General features: G+C 46.7%; 2 protein-coding genes across 2 annotated transcripts; both read right to left on the reverse strand.

The window, feature by feature from the left end:
• Positions 1–16,257: 16,257 nt before the first annotated feature.
• LOC127294279 (pentatricopeptide repeat-containing protein At5g15340, mitochondrial-like) lies at positions 16,258–17,646 on the reverse strand. Its single transcript, XM_051324063.1, has one exon. It carries the CDS (start codon positions 17,569–17,571, stop codon positions 16,990–16,992), a length of 582 nt encoding a protein of 193 aa, XP_051180023.1. The 5' UTR covers positions 17,572–17,646; the 3' UTR covers positions 16,258–16,989.
• A 1,436-nt stretch (positions 17,647–19,082) lies between these two features.
• On the reverse strand, positions 19,083–20,701 carry LOC127294281 (uncharacterized). The gene is made up of 2 exons (XM_051324065.2): positions 20,429–20,701; positions 19,083–20,331 (listed from the first exon to the last, which is right to left on the reverse strand). The coding sequence occupies exons 1-2, from the start codon at positions 20,533–20,535 to the stop codon at positions 19,335–19,337; spliced, it is 1,104 nt and encodes a 367-aa protein (XP_051180025.1). The 5' UTR covers positions 20,536–20,701; the 3' UTR covers positions 19,083–19,334.
• Between the last annotated feature and the right edge of the window lie 3,023 nt (positions 20,702–23,724).

A 23,724-nucleotide genomic window follows, 5' to 3' on the forward strand; every position in this document is an offset into this window, starting at 1 on the left:
GTTAGCTTGAACTCTCCGAGTTTCGCGGCGACACCAGCTTGCGGCAGGCGCCTGGCGGCGCATCGACTTCCAGCCAAACGGTGACCATAGAAGAACATGTCTATTATACGTCTAAAAATATAAATAACTTATAAAAGTTGTCGTGTGCACGTAGCAAAGCATGTAAAAAGTGAATGCATGAGTAGCAAAAAAGGTTGCTATGATCGATGTCCTGGCCTAAAGCTGCCACTGCATACAATGGTCGTGGCAGCGCTGCTGCATATGCATGTAGGCTGCATGCGCATACGAAATGCGTGGGATCTACTACTGCCACAAAGCTACGGATCTAGCTGGGAAAGTCTAGTTCTGTGTGCAGAGAAATACAGACGGCTAAGCGGGAGAAGCATACGCGCGCGCGAGGGACAGAACGACCGATCGGCGGGCGCGATCGGTCGACCGATTAGAAGTGTTTCCCTATCTCTAAATCTTTTCTATTTCTCGTATACTCCTATTTCTCCTATACTCTGATGGACTCCAGTGTTAGAGTTGTATAGTCCCTTTCCGCTATTTTCCAATGTTTGAGGGGCTTACCTGCACATTATCACACATGTACATGTACTGGCCTATGGCCCTCTGTGAATACTAGTTGCTATTCCAACATGGTATCAGAGCACTAGGTTTAGCTCTTTGCACGTTGCAACTCAGTGCTCGATCCGCACCGCCGCCGATGATCGGCCGCTGCCGCTCCACTCTTTCTTCTCTCTCGTTCTCGTCGGGATTGAGCTTGTTTTTCCAAGAAATTTGGGCATTTTTCGTCATTCTTTAGAGCTCCCAATTGAGCTCAAATCTCCGGGGTTCTGGCCATCTCCCGCCGCCGGCCAGCCCCTGCTCCGGACGCCCCCGCCGCTAGCCAGCTCCGTCCCGGCCGGCCCCGCCGCAGACGCCTCGCCGCCGACCGCTCCCTCCCCGGCTGGCCTCGCGAGGATGCTCCCGCGTTTCACCCGGCCCGATCTGCCCGAGTCCGGCCAGCCTAGCCCCGGCCAACTCCGCCGCCGGCCAGCGATGCCCAGGCCGCCTCAACCTTCGGCCGGCCTTCTCCGGTCGGCCCTGCCCTTGGCCGGCCCTGCTCTTGGCCAGCTCGGCCACGGCTGGTTCTGATCCGGCTGAGATCTAGATCTCAAAAAAAAAAATGTCGTCGTCCTCCTCTGGATATGTCAGTATTCCTCGGTGCCCAGTGATCTTTGATGGTACCAACTATGGAGAGTTTGCAGCCTTTATGCGCATTCATATGCGTGGTCTTCGGCTGTGGGGTGTTCTTACTGGCGAGGTCTCTTGTCCGCTGCATCCCACTGCTCCTGTGCCTCCTACTCCGTCGTCCGTGCCGCCGGCCCTTGCTGAGGATGCTACTCAGGCTGATCGGGATGCAGCCAAGTCTGCCGAGGCTGCTGCTGATGAGGCATATGAGGAGCAGGTACTTGCTTATTCAGAGGCTCTTGGCTCTTACCGTGAAAGTTTGGCTACCTTTACTCAGTGGTGTGATGAGGATGCCAGGGCTGCTGCCGTTCTTTCTCAAAGTGTTCAACCACAGTTTGCCTCTGAGTTTATGGGCCTAGCCACTGTTGCCGAGATGTGGTCTCACCTTCGTCAACGCTATCAGCTTTCTGGGGATTATCTGTACTTGTATGTGTTGCGTCAAGAGCATGATCTTCAGCAAGGTGACTCTACTGTTGATGAGTTCTACACCCAGAGTGCGGCAATCTGGCGCCAGCTTGACTCTCTTCGCAGTGTTGTCTGTGGTACTTGCCAGTGTTACCGGACAGTCCGTTCAGATATGGACTTCCAGAGGATCCATGAGTTTCTGTCTCGACTTCGTCCAGAGTTTGAGCCTCGTCGTGCTCAGTTGTTTGCTCGAGGCCGTGTTCCTATCTCAAAGGTGCTCACTGAGCTTCGGGCTGAGGAGACTCGTCTACGTGGTGCTGGACTGCTTGGGACACCCTCTATTCTTGCTGCTCGAGTTCCCACTGCTTCTGCACCGCCGCTTCTACCCATACCAGCGCATGCTGCTTCTGGAGGAGCCCACCCTTCTCGCGGTGGGAGTCGCCCTCGCCCTCGCCCTCCTCGGTTCTGCACTCACTGTCCGAGACCTGGTCACCTTGAGTCTGACTGCTATCAGAAGCAGCGGGGTGTGCCTCCTCGTGCTCCACCCTCAGCGCCTATCGCCACTGGTTTCACTGAGTAGGATATAGCGAGACTTCATCATCTCCTTGCCTCCTCCGGCTCAGCCTCGACGGGTACGGCTGCCTCCGCGGCTGTTTCCTCTCCGCAGTCAGGTACATCTTCGTGGGTTCTGGATTCTGGAGCTTCTTTTCACATGTCCCCTGATTCTTCCTCTCTTTCTTCTCTTCGACCTCTTCCTCTTCCTGTTCGTGTTCTTACTACCGATGGTACTCTCTTCCTGTTGTTAGTCGTGGCACTCTTTCTACTTCCTCCTTTTCAGTTCCTGATGTTTCTCATGTTCCCCGTCTTACCATGAACTTGTTTTCCGCTGCTCAACTTACTGATTCTGGTTGTCGGGTCATTCTTGATGTTGATTCCTGTTCTGTCCAGGACACACACACTCGGGCACTGGTTGGGGCTGACCCTCGGTGCCGTGACACCCAGGGACTTTAGGAGATTGACTGGCTTCATGTTCCTTCTTCCACCACTTCACCGACTGCACCACGTGCACTTGCTGCTTCCACTACCGCCTCCTTTCAGTAGTGGCATCATCGTCTTGGTCATCTCTGTGGTTCTCGCTTGTCGTCTTTACTTCGTCGAGGTCTTCTGGGGCCTGTCTCAGGAGATGTCTCGCTGATACGTCTCAAACGTATCTATAATTTCTTATGTTCCATGCTAGTTTTATGACAATACTCACATGTTTTATACACACTTTATATCATTTATATGCATTTTTCGGCACTAACCTATTAACGAGATGCCGAAGCGCCAGTTCCTGTTTTGTGCTGTTTTTGGTTTAAGAAATCCTACACAGGAAATATTCTCGGAATTGGACGAAATGAACGCCCATGGTCTTATTTTTCCACGGAGCTTCCAGAAGACCGAAGAGGATACGAAGTGGGGCCACGAGGCGCCCTAACCATAGGGCGGCGCGGCCAGCATGGGGCCCGCGCCGGCCTATGGTGTGGGGCCCCCGTGCCTCCTCCGACTCTGCCCTTCCGCCTACTTAAACTCTCCGTCGCGAAAACCCTATTACCGAGAGCCACGATACGGAAAAAGTTCCAGAGCCGCCGCCGCCGCCAATCCCATCTCGGGGGATTCAGGAGATCGCCTCCGGCACCCTGCCGGAGAGGGGAATCATCACCGGAGGGCTCTACATCATCATGCCCGCCTCCGGACTGATGTGTGAGTAGTTCATCCTTGGACTATAGGTCCATAGCAGTAGCTAGATGGTTGTCTTCTCCTCATTGTGCTATCATGTTAGATCTTGTGAGCTGCCTATCATGATCAAGATCATCTATTTGTAATGCTACATGTTGTGTTTGTTGGGATCCGATGAATATGGAATACTATGTCAAGTTGATTATTGATCTATCATATATGTGTTGTTTATGATCTTGCATGCTCTCCGTTACTAGTAGAGGCTCTGGCCAAGTTGATACTTGTGACTCCAAGAGGGAGTATTTATGCTCGATAGTGGGTTCATGCCTCCATTGAATCTGGGACAAGGATGTAGAAAGTTCTAAGGTTGTGGATGTGCTGTTGCCACTAGGGATAAAACATCAATGCTTTGTCTAAGGATATTTGTGTTGATTACATTACGCATCATACTTAATGCAATTGTCTGTTGTTTGCAACTTAATACTGGAAGTGGTGCGGATGCTAACCCGAAGGTGGACTTTTTAGGCATAGATGCATGCTGGATAGCGGTCTATGTACTTTGTCGTAATGCCCTAAGTAAATCTCATATTAGTCATCATGATATGTATGTGCATTGTTATGCCCTCTCTATTTGTCAATTGCCCAACTGTAATTTGTTCACCCAACATGCTATTTATCTTATTGGAGAGACACCACTAGTGAACTGTGGACCCCGGTCCATTCTTTTACATCTGAAATACAATCAACTGCAATCTCTGTTCTCTGTTGTTCTTCACAAGCAAACATCATTCTCCACACCATACGTTTAATCCTTTGTTTACAGCAAGCTGGTGAGATTGACAACCTCACTGTTAAGTTGGCGCAAAGTATTTTGGTTGTGTTGTGCAGGTTCCACGTTGGCGCCGGAATCCCTGGTGTTGCGCCGCACTACACTCCTTGACCAACAACCTTCACGTGGCCTTCATCTCCTACTGGTTCGACAACCTTGGTTTCATACTGAGGGAAACTTGCTGCTATACGCATCACACCTTCCACTTGGGGTTCCCAACGGACGTGTGCTTCACGCGTTATCAAGTTAAATTTATGGCGCCGTTGCCGGGGAGATCAAGACACGCTGCAAGGGGAGTCTCTCACATCCAATCTCTTTACTTTGTTTATTGTCTTGCTTTACTTTATTTTATTTTCTGTTTTGTTTGCTTCTTTATATCAAAAACACAACAAAATTAGTTACTTGTTTTACTTTACTTAATTTAGTTTGCTTTATTTATTTTTATTACTGTTAAAATGAATACTCCTGAGAACACTAAGTTGTGTGATTTCACTAGCATCAATAATAATGATTTTATAAGCACTCCTATTGCTCCACCTGCTACTACAGCAGAATTCTATGAAATTAAACCTGCTTTACTAAATCTTGTTATGAGAGAGCAATTTTCTGGTGTTAGTTCTGATGATGCTGCTGCCCATCTTAATAATTTTGTTGAACTTTGTGAAATGCAAAAGTATAAGGATGTAGATGGAGACATTATAAAACTGAAATTGTTTCCTTTCTCCTTAAGAGGAAGAGCTAAAGATTGGTTGCTATCTTTGCCTAAGAACAGTATTGATTCATGGACTAAATGTAAAGTTGCTTTCATTGGTAGATATTATCCTCCTACTAAAATTATATCTTTGAGAAGTAGCATAATGAATTTTAAGCAATTGGATAATGAACATGTTGCTCAAGCATGGGAAAGAATGAAATCTTTGGTGAAGAATTGCCCTACCCATGGACTAACTACTTGGATGATCATCCAAACCTTTTATGCAGGACTGGATTTTTCTTCGCGGAACCTATTGGATTCAGCTGCTGTCCATCACCTTAGGCGTGGCAACAAAGCTTCTTGATGATATGATGATAAATTACTCTGAATGGCACACTGAAAGGACTCCACAAGGTAAGAAGGTAAATTCTGTTGAAGAAACCTCCTCCTTGAGTGATAAGATTGATGCTATTATGTCTATGCTTGTGAATGGTAGATCTAATGTTGATCCTAATAATGTTCCTTTAGCTTCATTGGTTGCTCAAGAAGAGCATGTTGATGTGAAATTCATTAAAAATAGTAATTTCAACAAGAATGCTTATAGGAATAATTTTGGTAACAACAACTATATGCCATATCCTTCTAATAGTGGTAATTCTTATGGTAGATCTGTTTTGTCTAGTGAGGAAAAGATGCTAGAAATTGAAAGAGCTACTAAGAGCTTTATGCAATCACAATATGAGCAAAATAAATTGTTTACTAAAACTATGAATGAACAATCTGCCTTGTTGAAAAATATAGGGAATCAACTTGAAAATTTGAATATGGAAATTTCTGGTTTGCAAACTAAGCTTTCAAATGGTGAAAACTGAATCTCATACATGTCTGAGTCACAAGCTTCTTTAATTAATAAAATGGCTGCTAAACCTGAGGATAATGATAAAAAAATTCTTACTACAGCAAACGCCATACAAGTTCGAATTAATGACAATATTAGATTGATGGCTGAATTGCATGCTAGGTGGGAAAGAGAAGAAAAAGAAGAAAAACTTGCTAAAGAGAATAATGTAGCTAAAGTTTTGACTATTACCACCACTAGTAATGATGATGCTTCACATGTTTCTAAACCTACTACTATCAATGGTAAAATAATTGATGTTGGCAATGTTTCTACTCCTAGTGCAAAGCGTGCAAAATTGCCTGAAACTGCTGAAACTGTTTGTGATAAAACTGCTGAAATTTTTCAAAATATTGGGGACAATGATCCCATTGTTGTAGATCATAATGGTTTAGATTTTGATGATTTTCATATCTCTGAAGTTATTAAGTTCTTACAAAAACTTGCTAGAAGTCCTAATGCTAGTGCCATAAATTTGGCCTTTACAAAACATATTACAAATGCTCTTATAAAAGCTAGAGAAGAGAAATTAAAACTTGAAACTTCTATTCCTAGGAAGTTGGAAGATGGTTGGGAGCCCATCATTAAGATGAAGGTCAATGATTTTGATTGTAATGCTTTATGTGCTTTTGGTGCAAGTATTTCTGTTATGCCTAAGAAACTCTATGATATGCTTGACTTGCCACCATTAAAAAATTATTATTTGGATGTTAATCTTGCTGATAGTTCTATAAAGAAACATTTGGGGAGGATTGATAATGTTCACATTACGGTTAAGAATAACCTTGTCCACGTTGATTTTGTTGTCTTGGAAATCGAATGCAATGCATCTTGTCCTATTATTTTGGGAAGATCTTTTCTTCGAACTGTTGGTGCTATTATTGATATGAAGGAAGGGAATATTAAGTATCAATTTCCTCTCAAGAAAGGTATGGAACACTTCCCTAGAAAGAGAATGAAGTTACCTTTTGATTCTATTATTAGAACAAATTATGATGTTGATGCTTCATCTCTAGATAATACTTGATTCACACTTTCTGCACCTAGCTGAAAGGCGTTAAAGAAAAGCGCTCATGGAAGACAACCCATTATTTTACTTCTGCACTTTTGTTTTATATTTGAGTCTTGGAAGTTGTTACTACTGTAGCAACCTCTCCTTATCTTTATTTTATTGCATTGTTGTGCCAAGTAAAGTCTTTGATAGTAAGGTTTGAAAGATCGAGATGTCGCCTAGAGGGGGGGTGAATAGGCAATTACAAACTCTTGCGGATTTGTCTTGTATGAATGCGGAATTAAACTATCGTTTAGTTTACAAGCACAAACCCTAAATATGCTAAGCTCAACTAAGTGTAACAATAGCAACTAGAGCTAAGCAAGATAGGCACAAGATATATGTAGCACAAGTGATAGCAAGATATATGTACTTCAAGCACGATGGCTATCACAAGGAAAGAGAGCTCGGGTATAGAAATAACCGAGGCACGCGGAGACGAGGATGTATTCCCGTGTTCCCTTGCTTTGCAACAAGGTACGTCACGTTTGGAGGAGTGGAGGTCCCACGAAGGATTCCCCGCGCCACGAAGGCTCACCCTATTCTCCGAACCACACCCACGAAGGATAATGGCCCTTTCCTTATGGTTAGCTTTTCCTCCGCTCCGGAGATGGCAAGCTCCACAACCACTTCACAAGCTCCACGAAGGAGAAGCCCGGGCCTCTTCACAATCTTCTTGAAGAGATCACCGGGACACCAACCAAGCCAACTAGGAGGTCACCCTCCAAGAGTAACAAGCTCACGGTCTCTCACTCGAACAAATCGTGGTGGAGAGCTCAACACTATGCAATGATGCAAAGCAAGAACACCGGAGGTGTTCAAGTCCTTCACACTCAAATCCCACCAAAGCAACGAATGCTAGGATGAGATTGGAGAGGAAGAACAAGGGGGAAAGTCAACCAAAGACTCCAAGATCTAGATCCCAAGAGTTTCCCTCACTTAGAGAAGAAATCGATCGGTGGAAGTGTAGATCTAGATCTCCTCTCTCAAATCCTCAAATATGAGCAAGAGTGATTGGAGGAATCAAGGGGGAGAGCAAGTTCTTCAAATAGTAGCAATGGAGGAGAGAGAATGGGAAGAACTACTCAGCCCAAGGTGGAAGAAGGGCTATTTATAGCCCAAGAGCAAATATAACCGTTGGGGAAAAGTTGGGCTGAGTCAGCCGTCGAGGAGGCCGGTCAACCGGGCCTGGGACCGGGCCGTCCGGTTCAGGACCCGGTCAGACCGGGCCATAGACCGGGCCATCCGGTCCACAGACCGGTCGACCGGGCTAGTGACCGGACCAAGCTGAAAAGCTTACTGGATAGTGCCCGGATGGCACCGGTCCAGGGGCTGGTTTGAACCGGGCCATCCGGTCAGACGGCCGGTCACGCCGGGCTAGAAACCGGACCAAGATTAAAAGCTTACTGGATAGTGCCCGGATGGCACCGGTCCAGGGGCCGGTTTGAACCGGGCCATCCGGTCAGACGGCCGGTCACGCCGGGCTAGAAACCGGGCCAGCAGGAAATCATGTTATACAAAAACTGTGATAACTTTTGTGTCCGGACCCCGATTGACATGAAACCAATTTTGTTGGAAAGATAACGACGATTAGAACCCCAACAAAAACTGGAAATATGGAGACTCCTCACAGAACATTTTAGATGATTTTAGAGAGGGAGTCTCCCACCGTCAAGAAACGGTAAAGACGTCCAAACTCGAAAACGCAATAGAAGATGCATGCGGATTCCGTTTTCGATGAACTTGGGCTTGTTGTAAAGCTAGCAACAAGATCAAGAACCTCACACAGAGAAACACCAAGAAGCAATAGGGATATGCAAAGTATGCAAAGGATTGAGCTCCCTAAGACGATGCGATCAAGTTACCCAACCGAAAGCCCCTCTTGATAGTGCGGCTATTTATCCTATAATCCGGTCTCCCAACATCCACCTTGAGACCGGTAAAAGGAAAACCTAGCAAGGCCATACCTTTGCCTTGCGCATCCCGCTTGATCTTGATGATAACTCTTCAAGCTCTACACAAGCCGGAATGCCTCACTTGATCAATGTTGCTTCGTGAAGACTCACAAATACTCCCCCATACACTATGATGGGAAAGCTCCATTGATGCACATCTTCACATGTCCATTATCACCAAATGGACGGCAAGCTTCAAGCATGTGATCCACTTGAGATGCTCATCTTGAACTTGCCCAACTCAATCCTTGTATCTTCTCATACTCACATAAGATAGAGCATGGCTAATATTGAGTTCCACATAAGAACTCCATCTTCATTTCTTCTTCTTGATCATATCACATATGTATCTTCATACCGATGATCTTGATGCCAATACACAAGATATACCTTTATCTTCATGGCATCCATACTTGAATCCAACATATGGAGTACAAGTAGTACCTATGGAATATTCCTTCATATAAACTTCAATGAAAACATTAGTCCATAGGGGTTGTCATTAATTACCAAAACCACACATAGGGCAATGTACCCTTACAAGGTTGATACTAGATTTGGATTGCTGCGCAGAAACAGATTTCCACCTGTCACGAATTTGAGTAGATCTCTCTGTAGGAAACTCGTAAAATGCTGCAAATTTACATGCGTGATCCTCAGATATGTACGCAACTTTCATTCAATTTGAGCTTTTTCATCTGAGCAAGTTAAGTGCCCCTAAATAATTCGTCTTTACGGACTGTTCTGTTTTGACAGATTCTGCCTTTTATTTCGCATTGCCTCTTTTGCTATATTGAATGGATTTCTTTGTTCCATTAACTTTCAGTAGCTTTGGGAAATGTCCAGAAGTGTTAAGAATGATTATGTCACCTCTGAATATGTGAATTTTTGATTATGCACTAACCCTCTAATGAGTTTGTTTTGAGTTTGGTGTGGAGGAAGTTTTCAAGGATCAAGAGAGGAGGATGATACAATATGATCGAGAAGAGTGAAAAGTCTAAGCTTGGGGATGCCCCCGTGGTTCATCCCTGCATATTTCAAGGAGACTCAAGCATCTAAGCTTGGTGATGCCCAAGGCATCCCCTTCTTCATCAACAACTTATCAGGTCACCTCTAGTGAAACTATATTTTTATTCCGTCACATCTTATGTGCTTTACTTGGAGCGTCTGTATGTTTTTATTTTTGTTTTTGTTTGAATAAAATCGGATCCTAGCATTCCTTGTGTGGGAGAGAAACACGCTCCGCTCGTTCATATGAACACTGGTGTTCTTAGCGTTACTTTTAATGTTCATGGCGAAGGTTGAAACTGCTCCGTTGATTGTTATTTGGTTGGAAACAGAAAATGCTTCATGTGGTAATTGGTATATTGTCTTGAATAATTTGATACTTGGCAATTGTTTTGCTCAAATAGATCATGTTTAAGCTCTTGCATCATGTACTTTGCACCTATTAATGAAGAACTACCATAGAGCTTGTTAAAATTTGGTTTGCATGATTGGTCTCTCTAAAGTCTAGATATTTTCTGGTGAAGTGTTTGAACAACAAGGAAGACAGTGTAGAGTCTTATAATGCTTGCAATATGTTCTTATGTAAGTTTTGCTCTACCGGTTCATACTTGTGTTTGCTTCAAACAACCTTGCTAGCCAAAGCCTTGTACTGAGAGGGAATACTTCTCGTGCATCCAAATCCTTGATCCAAAACCTATGCCATTTGTGTCCACCATACCTACCTACTATGTGGTATTTCTCTGCCATTCCAAAGTAAATTACTTGAGTGCTACCTTTAAAATTTCATTCTTTGTCTTTGCAATACATAGCTCATGGGAAAATAGCCTTAAAAACTATTGTGCTAAAGAATATGTAGCTTATGTATCTTATTTCTTATAAGTTGCTTGTTGAGCGGTAACCATGTTTCTGGGGACGCCATCAACTATTACACCTTTCTTGAATATCATGTGACTTGCTATGCATGTTCGTCTTGTCTGAAGTAAGGGCGACTTATCATGATTAAATGGTTTGAGTATGCATATTGTTAGAGAAGAACATTGGGCCGCTAACTAAAGCCATGAATCATGGTGGAAGTTTCAGTTTGGACATTAATCCTCAATCTCTTATGAGAATATTATCTGTTGTTGAATGCTTATGCATTAAAGAGGAGTCCATTATATGTTTTCTATGTTGTCCCGGTATGGATGTCCTTAGTTGAGATCTATCAAAAACGAGAAATCAAATGCGATCTATCTCCTTGGACCTTTGTACGGGCGGCATAGAGGTACCCCTTTGTGACACTTGGTTGAAACATATGTTATGCAATGATAATCCATGTAAATCCAAGCTAATTAGGACAAGGTGCGAGCACTATTGGTATTCTATGCATGAGACTTGCAACTTATAGGATGTCTTATGCATAACACATATGAATTATTACTACCGTTGATAAAATTGTTTCTATGTTTTCAAAATAAAAGCTCTAGCACAAAAATAGTAATCCATGCTTCCCTCTGCGAAGGGGCCTTTCTTTTACTTTATGTTGAGTCAGTTTACCTACTTCTTTCTATCTTAGAAGCAAACACTTGTGTCAACTGTGTGCATTGATTCCTACATACTTGCTTATTTGCATTCATCATATTACTTTGTGTTGACAATTATCCATGAGATATACATGTTGAAGTTGAAAGCAACCGCTGAAACTTATATCTTCCTTTGTGTTGCTTCAAAACTTTCTACTAAGAATTTATTGCTTTATGAGTTAACTCCTATGCAAGACTTATTGATGCTTGTCTTGAAAGTACTATTCATGAAAAGTATTTGCTATATGATTCAGTTGTTTAGTCATTGTCTTTACCATTGCTTTGAATCACTTCATTCATTTCATATGCTTTACAATAGTATTGATCAAGATTATGATAGCAGCATGTCACTTCAGAAATTATCCTTGTTATCGTTTACCTACTCGAGGGCGAGTAGGAACTAAGCTTGGGGATGCTTGATAAGTCTCAAACGTATCTATAATTTCTTATGTTCCATGCTAGTTTTATGACAATACTCACATGTTTTATACACACTTTATATCATTTATATGCATTTTCCGGCACTAACCTATTAACGAGATGCCGAAGCGTCAGTTCCTGTTTTGTGCTGTTTTTGGTTTCAGAAATCCTACACAGGAAATATTCTCGTAATTGGACGAAACGAACGTCCAGGGTCTTATTTTTCCACGAAGCTTCAAGAAGACCGAAGAGGATACGAAGTGGGGCCACGAGGCGCCCTAACCATAGGGCGGCACGGCCAGCATGGGGCCCACGCCTGCCTATGGTGTGGGGCCCCCGTGCCTCCTCCGACTCTGCCCTTCCGCCTACTTAAACTCTCCGTCGCGAAAACCCTATTACCGAGAGCCACGATATGGAAAAAGTTCCAGAGACGCCGCCGCCAATCCCATCTCGGGGGATTCAGGAGATCGCCTCCGGCACCCTGCCGGAGAGGGGAATCATCACCGGAGGGCTCTACATCATCATGCCCTCCTCCGGACTGATGTGTGAGTAGTTCATCCTTAGACTATGGGTCCATAGCAGTAGCTAGATGGTTGTCTTCTCCTCATTGTGCTATCATGTTAGATCTTGTGAGCTGCCTATCATGATCAAGATCATCTATTTGTAATGCTACATGTTGTGTTTGTTGGGATCCGATGAATATGGAATACTATGTCAAGTTGATTATTGATCTATCATATATGTGTTGTTTATGATCTTGCATGCTCTCCGTTGCTTGTAGAGGCTCTGGCCAAGTTGATACTTGTGACTCCAAGAGGGAGTATTTATGCTCGATAGTGGGTTCATGCCTCCATTGAATCTGGGACAAGGATGTAAAAGTTCTAAGGTTGTGGATGTGTTGTTGCCACTAGGGATAAAACATCAATGCTTTGTCTAAGGATATTTGTGTTGATTACATTACGCACCATACTTAATGCAATTGTCTGTTGTTTGCAACTTAATACTAGAAGGGGTGCGGATGCTAACCCGAAGGTGGACTTTTTAGGCATAGATGCATGCTGGATAGCGGTCTATGTACTTTGTCGTAATGCCCTAAGTAAATCTCATATTAGTCATCATGATATGTATGTGCATTGTTATGCCCTCTCTATTTGTCAATTGCCCAACTGTAATTTGTTCACCCAACATGCTATTTATCTTATTGGAGAGACACCACTAGTGAACTGTGGACCCCGGTCCATTCTTTTACATCTGAAATACAATCAACTGCAATCTCTGTTCTCTGTTGTTCTTCACAAGCAAACATCATTCTCCACACCATACGTTTAATCCTTTGTTTACAGCAAGCCGGTGAGATTAACAACCTCACTGTTAAGTTGGGGCAAAGTATTTTGGTTGTGTTGTGCAGGTTCCACGTTGGCGCCGGAATCCCTGGTGTTGCGCCGCACTACACTCTTTCACCAACAACCTTCACGTGGCCTTTATCTCCTACTGGTTCGACAACCTTGGTTTCATACTGAGGGAAACTTGCTGCTATACGCATCACACCTTCCACTTGGGGTTCCCAACGGACGTGTGCTTCACGCGTTATCACTCGCTTCAGGGTTGTCATGGTTGTAGGCTTGGTAAACAAAATCAGTTACTACCTTATCCTACTAGCGAGTATGTATCTCAGCGTCCCTTTGATTTGGTCCATTCTGATGTATGGGGTCCCGCTCCCTTTGCTTCCAAGGGGGGCCAACGCTACTATGTTATTTTTATAGATGATTTCTCTCGCCACACTTGGATCTATTTTATGACTTCTCGCAGTGAGGTTCTCTCGATATACAAGCGCTTTGCTGCCATGGTCCACACTCAGTTTTCCACGCCTATACGTGTCTTTCGGGCTGATTCTGCTGGTGAGTATATCTCCCAGCTGTTGCGTGGTTTTCTTGCTGAGCAGGGCACTCTTGCCCAGTTCTCCTGCCCAGGCGCCCATGCCTAAAATGGCGTGGCTGAGCGCAAGCATCGCCACCTGCTTGAGACGGCTCATGCGATGATGATCGCTGCCTCTCTTCCTCCTCACTTCTGGGCTAAGGCTGTGTCTATTTCCACCTATCTCATCAACCTTCAGCCCTCCACAGCCTTGCAGGGTGGTATTCCTCTTGAGCGTCTCACTGGTCACACTCCTGATTACTCGACCCTTCATCTTTTTGGTTGTGTTTGCTATGTTCTTCTTGCTCCACGCGAACGCACCAAGCTGAGTGCTCAATCTGTTGAGTGTGTCTTCCTTGGCTACATCCCTGAGCACAAAGGATATAAGTGTTGGGATCCTATTGGTCGTCGGATGCGCATATCTCGGGATGTCACTTTTGATGAGTCCCGTCATTTCTACCCGCGTCCCTCCTCCTCTTCCTTCTCGGTGGATGATATCTCTTTTCTCATGTTCCCTGACTCACCTCCTCCTGTGCCTCCGGTTCCTGCTCCGCCGAGTCTCTCACCACCTTCTCCTCCTCCACCCGCCAGGCCCCCCTCTCCTCCCTCACCACTGTCCCCACCCTCCACATCTTCCCCTCCCATGTCACCTTCCTCGACTACGGTCGTCCCTCCCTACCCTTTTCACTACTCTCGTCGTCACCGTGAGGATGATGCTGCTTCTTCTGACATGCCCTCTACCTCTGATGCGATGCCCTCTCCGTCCGAGCCGGCTCATCATCTTCGTGCTCGTCCTCGTCCTCCTCCTAATCGCTATTCTCCCACTCACTACGGTCTTTCTGCTGCCCTTGAGCCGACCTCTTATCGGGATGCCCTTGCTCATCCCGAATGGTAGCTAGCGATGGCTGAGGAGATTGCCGCTCTTGAGCGTACTGGCACTTGGGATGTTGTCACTCCTCCTTCCTCTGTTCGTCCCATCACTTGCAAGTAGGTCTACAAGATCAAGACTCGCTCCGATGGTTCTCTTGAGCGCTACAAGGCTCGACTTGTAGCTCGCGGCTTTCAGCGGGAGCATGGCCGTGACTATGACGAGACCTTTGCTCCAGTGGCTCACATGACCACTGTTCGTACTCTTCTTGCCGTTGCTTCTGTTCGCCACTGGTCTGTCTCTCAGCTTGATGTGCAGAATGCTTTTCTTAACGGTGAGTTAAGTGAGGAGATATATATGCAACCACATCCTAGCTACTCTGTTCCCGATGGCATGGTCTGTCGTCTCCGGTGCTCTCTCTATGGCCTTAAGCAAGCCCCTCGTGCCTGGTTTCAGCGTTTTGCCTCTGTGGTCACCGCTGCTGGTTTCGTCCCTAGCGCACATGACCCTGCGCTTTTTTTCCACACATCCTCTCGTGGTTGGACGCTGCTTCTTCTTTATGTTGATGACATGATCATCACAGGAGACGACCCTGAGTACATTGCCTTTGTCAAGGCCCGTCTTCGCGATCAGTTTCTCATGACTGATCTTGGTCCTTTCCGCTACTTTCTTGGGCTTGAGGTTTCCTCTACCTCTGATGGCTTCTATATCTCCCAGGAGAAGTATATTCCGGACCTTCTCACTCGTGCCGCTCTTGGTGATGAGCGCATTGTTGAGACTCCTATGGAGCTCAATGTCCGCCTCCGTTCCACTGATGGTGATCCTCTTCCGGACCCGACTCGCTATCGTCACCTGGTTGGGAGTCTTGTCTACCTTGTTGTCACACGTCCTGACATCTCCTACCCAGTCCACATTCTGAGTCAGTTCATGGCTGCTCCCACTAGTGTCCACTATACCCATCTTGTTCGTGTCCTTCGCTATCTTCGTGGCACTATCTCCCGTCGGCTTTTCTTTCCTCGCTCCACCTCCTTATAGCTCCAGACCTACTCAGATGCTACCTGGGCTAGCGAACCAGAGGATCGCAAGTCTCTTTCTGCCTACTGTGTCTTTCTTGGTGGCTCTCTCATTGCTTGGAAGACCAAGAAGCAGGTTGCAGTCTCCCGTTCGAGTGTTGAGGCTGAGTTGCGAGCGATGGCTCTCTTGACGGTTGAGGTGACTTGGTTACGTTGGTTACTTGCGGACTTTGGTGTTTCTGTTGACGCTCCGACTCCGCTTCTATCGGACAGTACTGGTGCCATCAGCATTGCGCGTGATCCGGTGAAGCACGAGCTCACCAAACACATCGGTGTTGATGTCTTCTATGTGCGTCATGCTGTGCAGCATCAGGTTATGGCTCTTCATTATGTGCCTTCAGAGCTTCAGCTTGCTGACTTCTTCACGAAGGCCCAGACTAGAGCACATCATGGTTTCTTTCTCTCTAAACTCAGTGTTGTTGATCCACCATGAGTTTGAGGGAGGGTGTTAGAGTTGTATAGTCCCTTTTCCGTTATTCCCCAGTGTTTGAGGGGCTTACCTGCACATTATCACACATGTACATGTACTGGCCTATGGCCCTCTGTGAATACTAGTTGCTATTCCAACATCCAGATCATCAACAAAAGCAGGAACATGGTAAGCATATGTATTTTAGAACATGTTGAGTGAAACATGCATAAACCAAGTATTGCTTTGAAAAATGATATACCAAGTACTCCATTATACAATAAAAATCATAATGTCTTGACCTTCAACAATGGTACCTCTAAAGCATTGGAAATGAGATCTCCGTCATGGACAAATCACTGAATGGAAAAGCCTGCAGAAAAGAGCATCATGTCCAAACAGAAATTAACTAAGTACAGGTGTACCAAATTGTCAGCTCTAGGAATAGATAATCCACGTGGATTACAGAAAGAACATTTTACAAGTCGCTTGGTTAGTCTGCCTTTTAATTATATACAGAGATCCTTCAAATCTTTTTCTCAAAATAAAACCTTCTGTACTTAGCTTCAGATTCATCCATATCTACCACACTAACCATTCCAATGCAAATGACCAATGTCCTCACATCGTATAATCACTATACAGCAATCTGATAGATTCCTTCAAAGTGTGAACTGTCGCTCATGTGGTTCGTCCAATGCAAGAATTATCTGTGGGTGTTTGCCACCCACGACAAAGCACCAGCATCGACTTCAAAAACTTTCAGATTGCACCCGCTCTGTGCCAGCTTGTGTTGCATTGACACTGAATGAAATTCAACCATCACCAGCAATCCAACCATTTGCAATTAGCTTCATATCATAGAAACCAGTATGTGGATGGAGTCACGGATATTTAGATGATCTTCGGCTAACACAATGGTCAGATGGTCAACTGTCAGACTGGAACAATTCATGCAATACCATAATGTCGCATCAACCTGGCCACTCTCTCAGCCACATCGACGCGGCCATGCACCCGGCACGCTGTGAGAAGCACCGCAAAGATGACCCTGTCCGGACGTACCTCCATCCGCGCCACCAGCCCCTCAGCCTCCTCGACCTCCCCGGCCCGTCCCAGCATCTCTACCATGCACGTGTAGTGCTGAAGCGCCGGCCTCCTCACCCTCGCGAATACCTCCCTCCCCTCGCCCACCATTCCTGCCCTCGCACACGCGGAGAGGACCACCGTCACCGCCTTATCGTCCATCTCCCCCTCCCTTCCTTGGAACAGTAAGAGTACATCCTGGCACCGTCCGTGCGCCGACATCGCGCTGGCCAGCGCGGTGCGCGCCGAGAGCGTCTGCTCCTGCCAGGGCAATTCGTCGAACACGCTGTGCGCAGAGATGGGGTCGCCGCAGGCTGAATATGCGTGGATGAGCGAGGGGACGAGGACAACGCCCCGGCGAAGCGCGGCGGCGTGGATGGAGGCCACGAGAGGGAGAGACGGCAGCGAGGCGGCGCGGCGGAGGAGCGCCGCGTAGTGCCGCCGCATGGCTACAGCCTACAGGCGGGGAAGGAGGGAAGCGTTTGCACTTTGCGCAAGCAGCCGACTCCCGATTGAGCGACACCGTTTGATTCTCAGATTGAGTCAATCCTTTGAGATAAAAAAAATCATAAAGATTTTTAGTACTACCTCTATCTATAAATAGCCGTCCGAGAATTCTCTAAATTTAGATGTATCTTAATCTCTAAATACGTCTAGATTTAGATAAAATTTAGATATTTATTTATAGACGGAGAGAGTAGTTAAAATTTATCTACACGTATCTAGTCTCAAGGGTTGGCGGGGCATGCCTTATAGATTAATTCAGGCATCCTTTTAGAATGGAGGGATTAGTTTACACCATACAAGAGAAAGGTAATGCTCGAAGCACAAACCATGTTACTCCCTCCATCTCAATTTATGCTAGCATAATTTTCCGCAAAATTCAAACCTCGTAAAGTTTAACCAATCATATAACAAAATATACCATTTTTATAACATGAAATCAATATTATTCGAAATGCTCCATATCATACTAGATAATAATATCTTCTGTTATATAGTTGATCAAACTTTACAAAGTTAAATTTTGATTAAAACTTATATTGCAGCATATTTTGGGAAGGAGGGGGTATGCGCTAAAATTTTCTTTTCTTATTTTGAAACGGAGGTAAAAGCTTTGCCGCACTCGATTAATTAAGAAGAAGTTTACAAGTTACAACAAAAACACTCCAAAGAGTGGATACAAACGGATTACTCTCCCGGCATCACTTCGCTCAAACATTTTGCCCCCGCGGAGACCCACAATTTCGCTTCCTTGTTTTGTTCTCAAGGATGACCATCATGGGAGCTTGCTTGTTTTAGAAGACTCTTGCATTTCTTTCATCCCAAATTCCCCAAGTAACAAGCAGGGTGAGGGAGCTCATCGCTTTTCGGTTTGAGGAAGGAGCGGCGGTCATCCGATGCCACCAATCGTCAAGAACAATAATTGGCCAATCATTAAGCTCGATGAAGAAAGCTCCAAGCCACACCTTGATGAGACTCCACAATCTCATAGTGAACGGGCATTGCGCGAACAAGTGTGTAGCTGACTCCATAGTTTGATTGCATACGGGACAAGCACCCCAGTTTAGCCATGCTCTTTTTTCTAATATATCCGTAGTTCAAAGCCTATTTTGTAAAGCAAGTCATGCAAAGGACTTGATCTTTGGTGGCGCCCAAATTTTTCATACCATTTTATTCATGTCGGTGGAGATTGACCCAAAGAATTGGGCCTTGTAAGCGGAAGCTGCCAAGTATTGACCATTCGTCATTAGATTCCAAACAATGTCATCCTCAACATCCTCAACTAGCTAGGTTGATAGCTTCAAGTTTAGTCCAAAGGGTCACATATTGCTCAATGTGCGTGGTGGTATGCGCTAAATTCAACTACCCATTTCGATCCATAATGTGTGTTGCTCATCTCGACACATTTTAGTGTATCCGTTCTCTCGCTTCAGCGACAAGTAATATGGACCGGATGGAGCAGCATTATTTTTTTCAATTTGAGACGATTCTCAAACTGCAAAAACCAGTACAATGTACTTTGTATGTTAGTTTGCTTCATTCTGTTACATGTATGCCATTATATGCATCAGTCGACACGATCAAAGATTTCTAAGACGTAGCAAGAGATCAGGTAAGTTTCGATCTATATCGTCTGACTAACACCATGGCCGTCGGGTCGTTTCGGCGCAGCGCATAATTTTGACCACGGATGGCTCGACCAGGATTCAGCCGTTCCAACTGAGCCCCATCATCCTTCGCGTCCGCGACACGTAGAGGTCCCGCGGCTTGACGGCGCCGGGGATGTGGCCAATGAGCGTCATGAACGGCAGCTCCGACAACGCGTCGCGGCGGCCGAGCGTGACAGTGATGGCGGCCTTGGAGGCCTTGTACCGGTGCAGCTTGTGCTCCAGTCCGGCGCCCTTGAGCAACAGCCGCAGGTTCCGGGACACCACCATGGCTTGCCGCTGCGCCAGGTACCCCTGCTTCGCCTCTGGCACGTCAGTGATGTCGCCGATGGCGAACACGTTCTTGAGCCTGCCCACGCGCAGGTGCTCGTCCACCGCCAGCCGTCCGTCGGCGTCAACGTGGTCAGCGAGGAACGAGCCCCGCAGCCACCCGGAGGCCACGGGCCGTCCTGTGCACACGAAATGGCAGTCGGCGGTCACTGTCTCTCCGGCAGACGTTGTGAAGACCCGGCCGTTCTCGTCTTCCCCAGAGCCGGAGCCTGCAAGATCTTCGACGTCTACGGTCTGGTCCAGCAGCACGGTGACGTTCTTGGAGCGGAGCCACTCGAGCGCCTTGGCCGACGCGCGGGTGCCCATGACCTTGAGCAGCCGCGGCCCGCCGTGCACGAGAGTGACGCGTTTGTCGGGGCTATCCATGGCGATCTCCGCCGCGAGCTCGACGCCAATGGGGCCGCCGCCGATGATGAGGACGGAGCCCGCGGCGGCGATCCGTTCCTTGTCTCGCTGGAACATCTCGAGCCGGTCGGAGCGCCTCTGGGGGCGCGTGCAGTTGCGGCCCGTGGCGATGACGAGGAAGTCGTAGCCGACGGTGCGGCCGACGGAGGTGAGCACGACGGAGTCGTCGACGCCGACGGCCGAGGCCGTCACGACCTTGGCGTGGGTGAGGTAGTCTGAGTGCGGGATCACGGTGCGCTCCACCGCCGCCGGGTCCACCTTGGCACGCATGTTCGCCCACGGGATCTCGAAGTACTCCTTCCTGCATCCATCCATCCATCCATGGCGTCTCATTATCTCCAAATCAAGAACAATCGAACGACCAATGTTTACGATTATTGGCGTGCGTGCGTGCGTACGGGTCAATGAGGACGACGTCGGCGTGAGCCTGAAGCGTCTTGGCGAGGAGGGCGCCGGCGATGCCGCCGCCGACGATGACGACGCGGTCGCCGCCGCACCGCAACATGGCTCCCCGTGCACGGATTCCTCGCTGGTGCACCAAGACAGGTGCCTGCGCACGTGAGGATCGATCGACGCCGGTCGAACGTCCAGACGGCCGGCGGCAAACCTGACCGTGCGACCCGTCAGGAGATAGGCCCCACCTGTCAATGAGCTGACTAGCCAAGAAAATTATTTATTGCTAAAAGAAGCTTAATTCCCGAAAATAGGAGTACTATTTTTTACTACCCACAAAACGGCTCGCATTGGAAGCCTCGTGAAGACGGCTCGTTGTCCTTAGCCAGACACTTATGACCATAGGCGGAGTGTACAAAGTACTTTTTAGTGTACTTTTTACACCCATTGTAAAATAAATATGAGTAAATTTGTGCTTTTTAGTGTACTTTGTACACCCATTGTTCAAGCACTGGCTTGTGACCTTATTATTACTAGCTGAATGTATGTGTGTTGCCACGGTTTTTTATTAAACATTTCTTATTGCACACGTAGACATAATGCATGTAAGAAAATCACACTTCGTATTTAGTTTGTGTTCGTTTCTCACACATCTCCTTGGGACCTATGTCATCAAGTTCTTTTTAAACATCAGCATGGTCGATGAAAATGTAACATATAAAATAAATTTATATGCTCTCATAACAAATGAAAAGTGTTATGTTTCATCATTTTAAGGATTCCTTTCCAACTTGATATTACATTAAAAAAGAGATCACATTTATTGGTTCAACTTAAAAAATTTAATCAACAAGAAGAGTTAAGGGCAAACATTATCACACTCTAAATATCAATACATTTGGGAGGCGGATACTTTAGGATTAGATATATTTTCAAAACAAAGAATATGTTGTACTCGTTCGCCTGGCAATTTATCTGAATCCAACCTTCTTTGAAGCAAAACGTGTTCCTTATTCATGCATCTACCTGAAACATGATACGAAACTTTCAAAATATGATTCAGAACCTTCGAAACGTGAATCTTCGGTCCTCAAGTCTTTGCCCCTCCATCTGAAGTAAGACGTCCCATGATCCATCAGAGGAAACAAAAGGGATTATTTAGGCTGAAGAATCATGTATAGATAGAACAAAAGAAGATGAGATATTATGTAGTATACTCTGATCATGCGGCAACACATGTAGGCACCAAACCTCTTATCTCTTAGCTTCTACTCCTGTTAAAATTTGTAGCATGACACAATCAAACGCATGTATATCACCTCAATAAGATGATATGTTCTACATGTTACATGCCGCATAAGCGTTGCACTTGCGTGACTATGTCCTTGGAAGGAGAAATCAGTAGTGGCATTAGAAGAGGCGTGGAGCTGTAGTCTGCTAAGAATCTAGCCGGACTCCTCGAAGGCCGGCACTCGAATTGTAGGAGTGTAGTGTTTGGCTCGGGGGATTTCTACACCGACATGGTGGCCATGTAGTTCTACACCAACATGGCCGCCTGGGGCGACGGCGACCATGAGCATGTTTTACTCTATTTAGCAAATACACTTTTACTAATGAGCTTACGCTAGATCAACATTCCCGTGGCGTATTTGTTTTTGACTAATCGAACATTGTCAATCATTTGTCAAAACGAATCTTCCAAAACAAGTGCCTGTATAGGAAGAGAATCAAGCTGGATTACACAATAGTCCGACTCGATCGTCTATCTATTCCCGTCTGAGACGGAGACGAGCCTCACGCCATGGGCGGACCTAGAAGTTTCTAGAAGTCTGGGCAAACATGTCTATCATGCCATTTTTTGGGAGAAAATGCTATAGAACAGCATATGATACTAGGCCCGCCAGGCCTGCCGCCGCCGCCAAGCCCGGACGGCCGCCCGGGCTGGAGGGATGGTGGATCCGTCCATGCCTCACGCACTACAGGAATGGAGCTAGACGCCGACGGCCGGCTGCCCTCGGCGTAGGCTACGCCGACGGCAGCCCTCGGCTTACCTCATCGGCGTCCAGGTCCCTCGACGTAGACCGGCGTGCCCTCGACGTAGCAGTGGCCGTCTGCATCCTCGCTCTATGCCGACGGTGCAGAAGACCCTCGGCGTTGATCCCGTCGGCGTAGAGAGACGGCAGAGGCGCCGACGTTAACAAAGCGTCGGCAGACGCTGACGGCATTGCCCTCGGCATATGCATGGGGCATGCAGGCGGCCTCCTCGCGGGTGAGCGACGTGGCGCGTCGTGGCGCCGCCAGTTGGGCCTCTACGCCGAGGGTAACCCCCTCGGCATATGCATCTACCCTGGAGGCTACGTGGTGCGCGGCCAGCACACGGTGTACGCCGAGGGCAACCCCCTCGGCATAGACCTGACCATATGGTCTATGTCAGGACCTATGCCGATGGCATTGCACTCGGCGTAGGCCTACCATTTTTTTTGTTGTTTCATCCACAATTCTGTTCCAATTCAATTCAGCAGGTCCAATTCATCCAAATTCATCCAAAATCGACCAAATTCGCCAGAATTCACCAAAATAGCATATAATTCACATAGTAGCATACATGGTGCACATAGTAGCATACAAGAGGAGAGCGGAGAGTGCCATGTCATCCAAATACATAGTAGTAGGTAGCAAACAAGAAGCCCGGTGCCGACTAGCGCAGGAAGGATCCGGGCGGGGTGTATCTGCCCTCATCGTTGACGAAACGAGAAGCCCGGGGTTGCGCTCTGGTAGAAGCTGCAGAAGAACCACCTGGAGAAGGACCGGGAGTACGCCCAGGAGAAGTCGACGGAGAGGCACCGGGAGTAGTCCCAGGAGTAGTCGACGGAGAGGCACCAGCAGAACGCCCAGGAGACCCACCTTCATGAACCGGTGTGACCTCGCGCCCACCCTGCGAGGCCTGGTTCCCGGAGCATCCCGTTCCCTACATGTTCCCTACATGTTAGCAACTTGCGAGGCAAAGGAAAGTGGTAACTACAAGTTTGGCAAAGAACTTACCGGTGTGGATCCGTAGTAAGTCATAGCAAAAGTTGCCCTCGATGACATGATAGGCATGTCCCCCGCCATGGGAACGGGGTCCGGTGGCGGTGTACTGATGTCTACGGGAGCTTCTATTCTTGTAGACAGTGTTGGGCCTCCAAGAGCAGAGGTTTGTAGAACAGCAGCAAGTTTCCCTTAAGTGGATCACCCAAGGTTTATCGATCTCAGGGAGGAAGAGGTCAAAGATATCCCTCTCATGCAACCCTGCAACCACAAA

This window comes from Lolium perenne, chromosome 4 (assembly GCF_019359855.2).
Source record: "Lolium perenne isolate Kyuss_39 chromosome 4, Kyuss_2.0, whole genome shotgun sequence".
Classification (NCBI taxonomy): domain Eukaryota; kingdom Viridiplantae; phylum Streptophyta; class Magnoliopsida; order Poales; family Poaceae; genus Lolium; species Lolium perenne.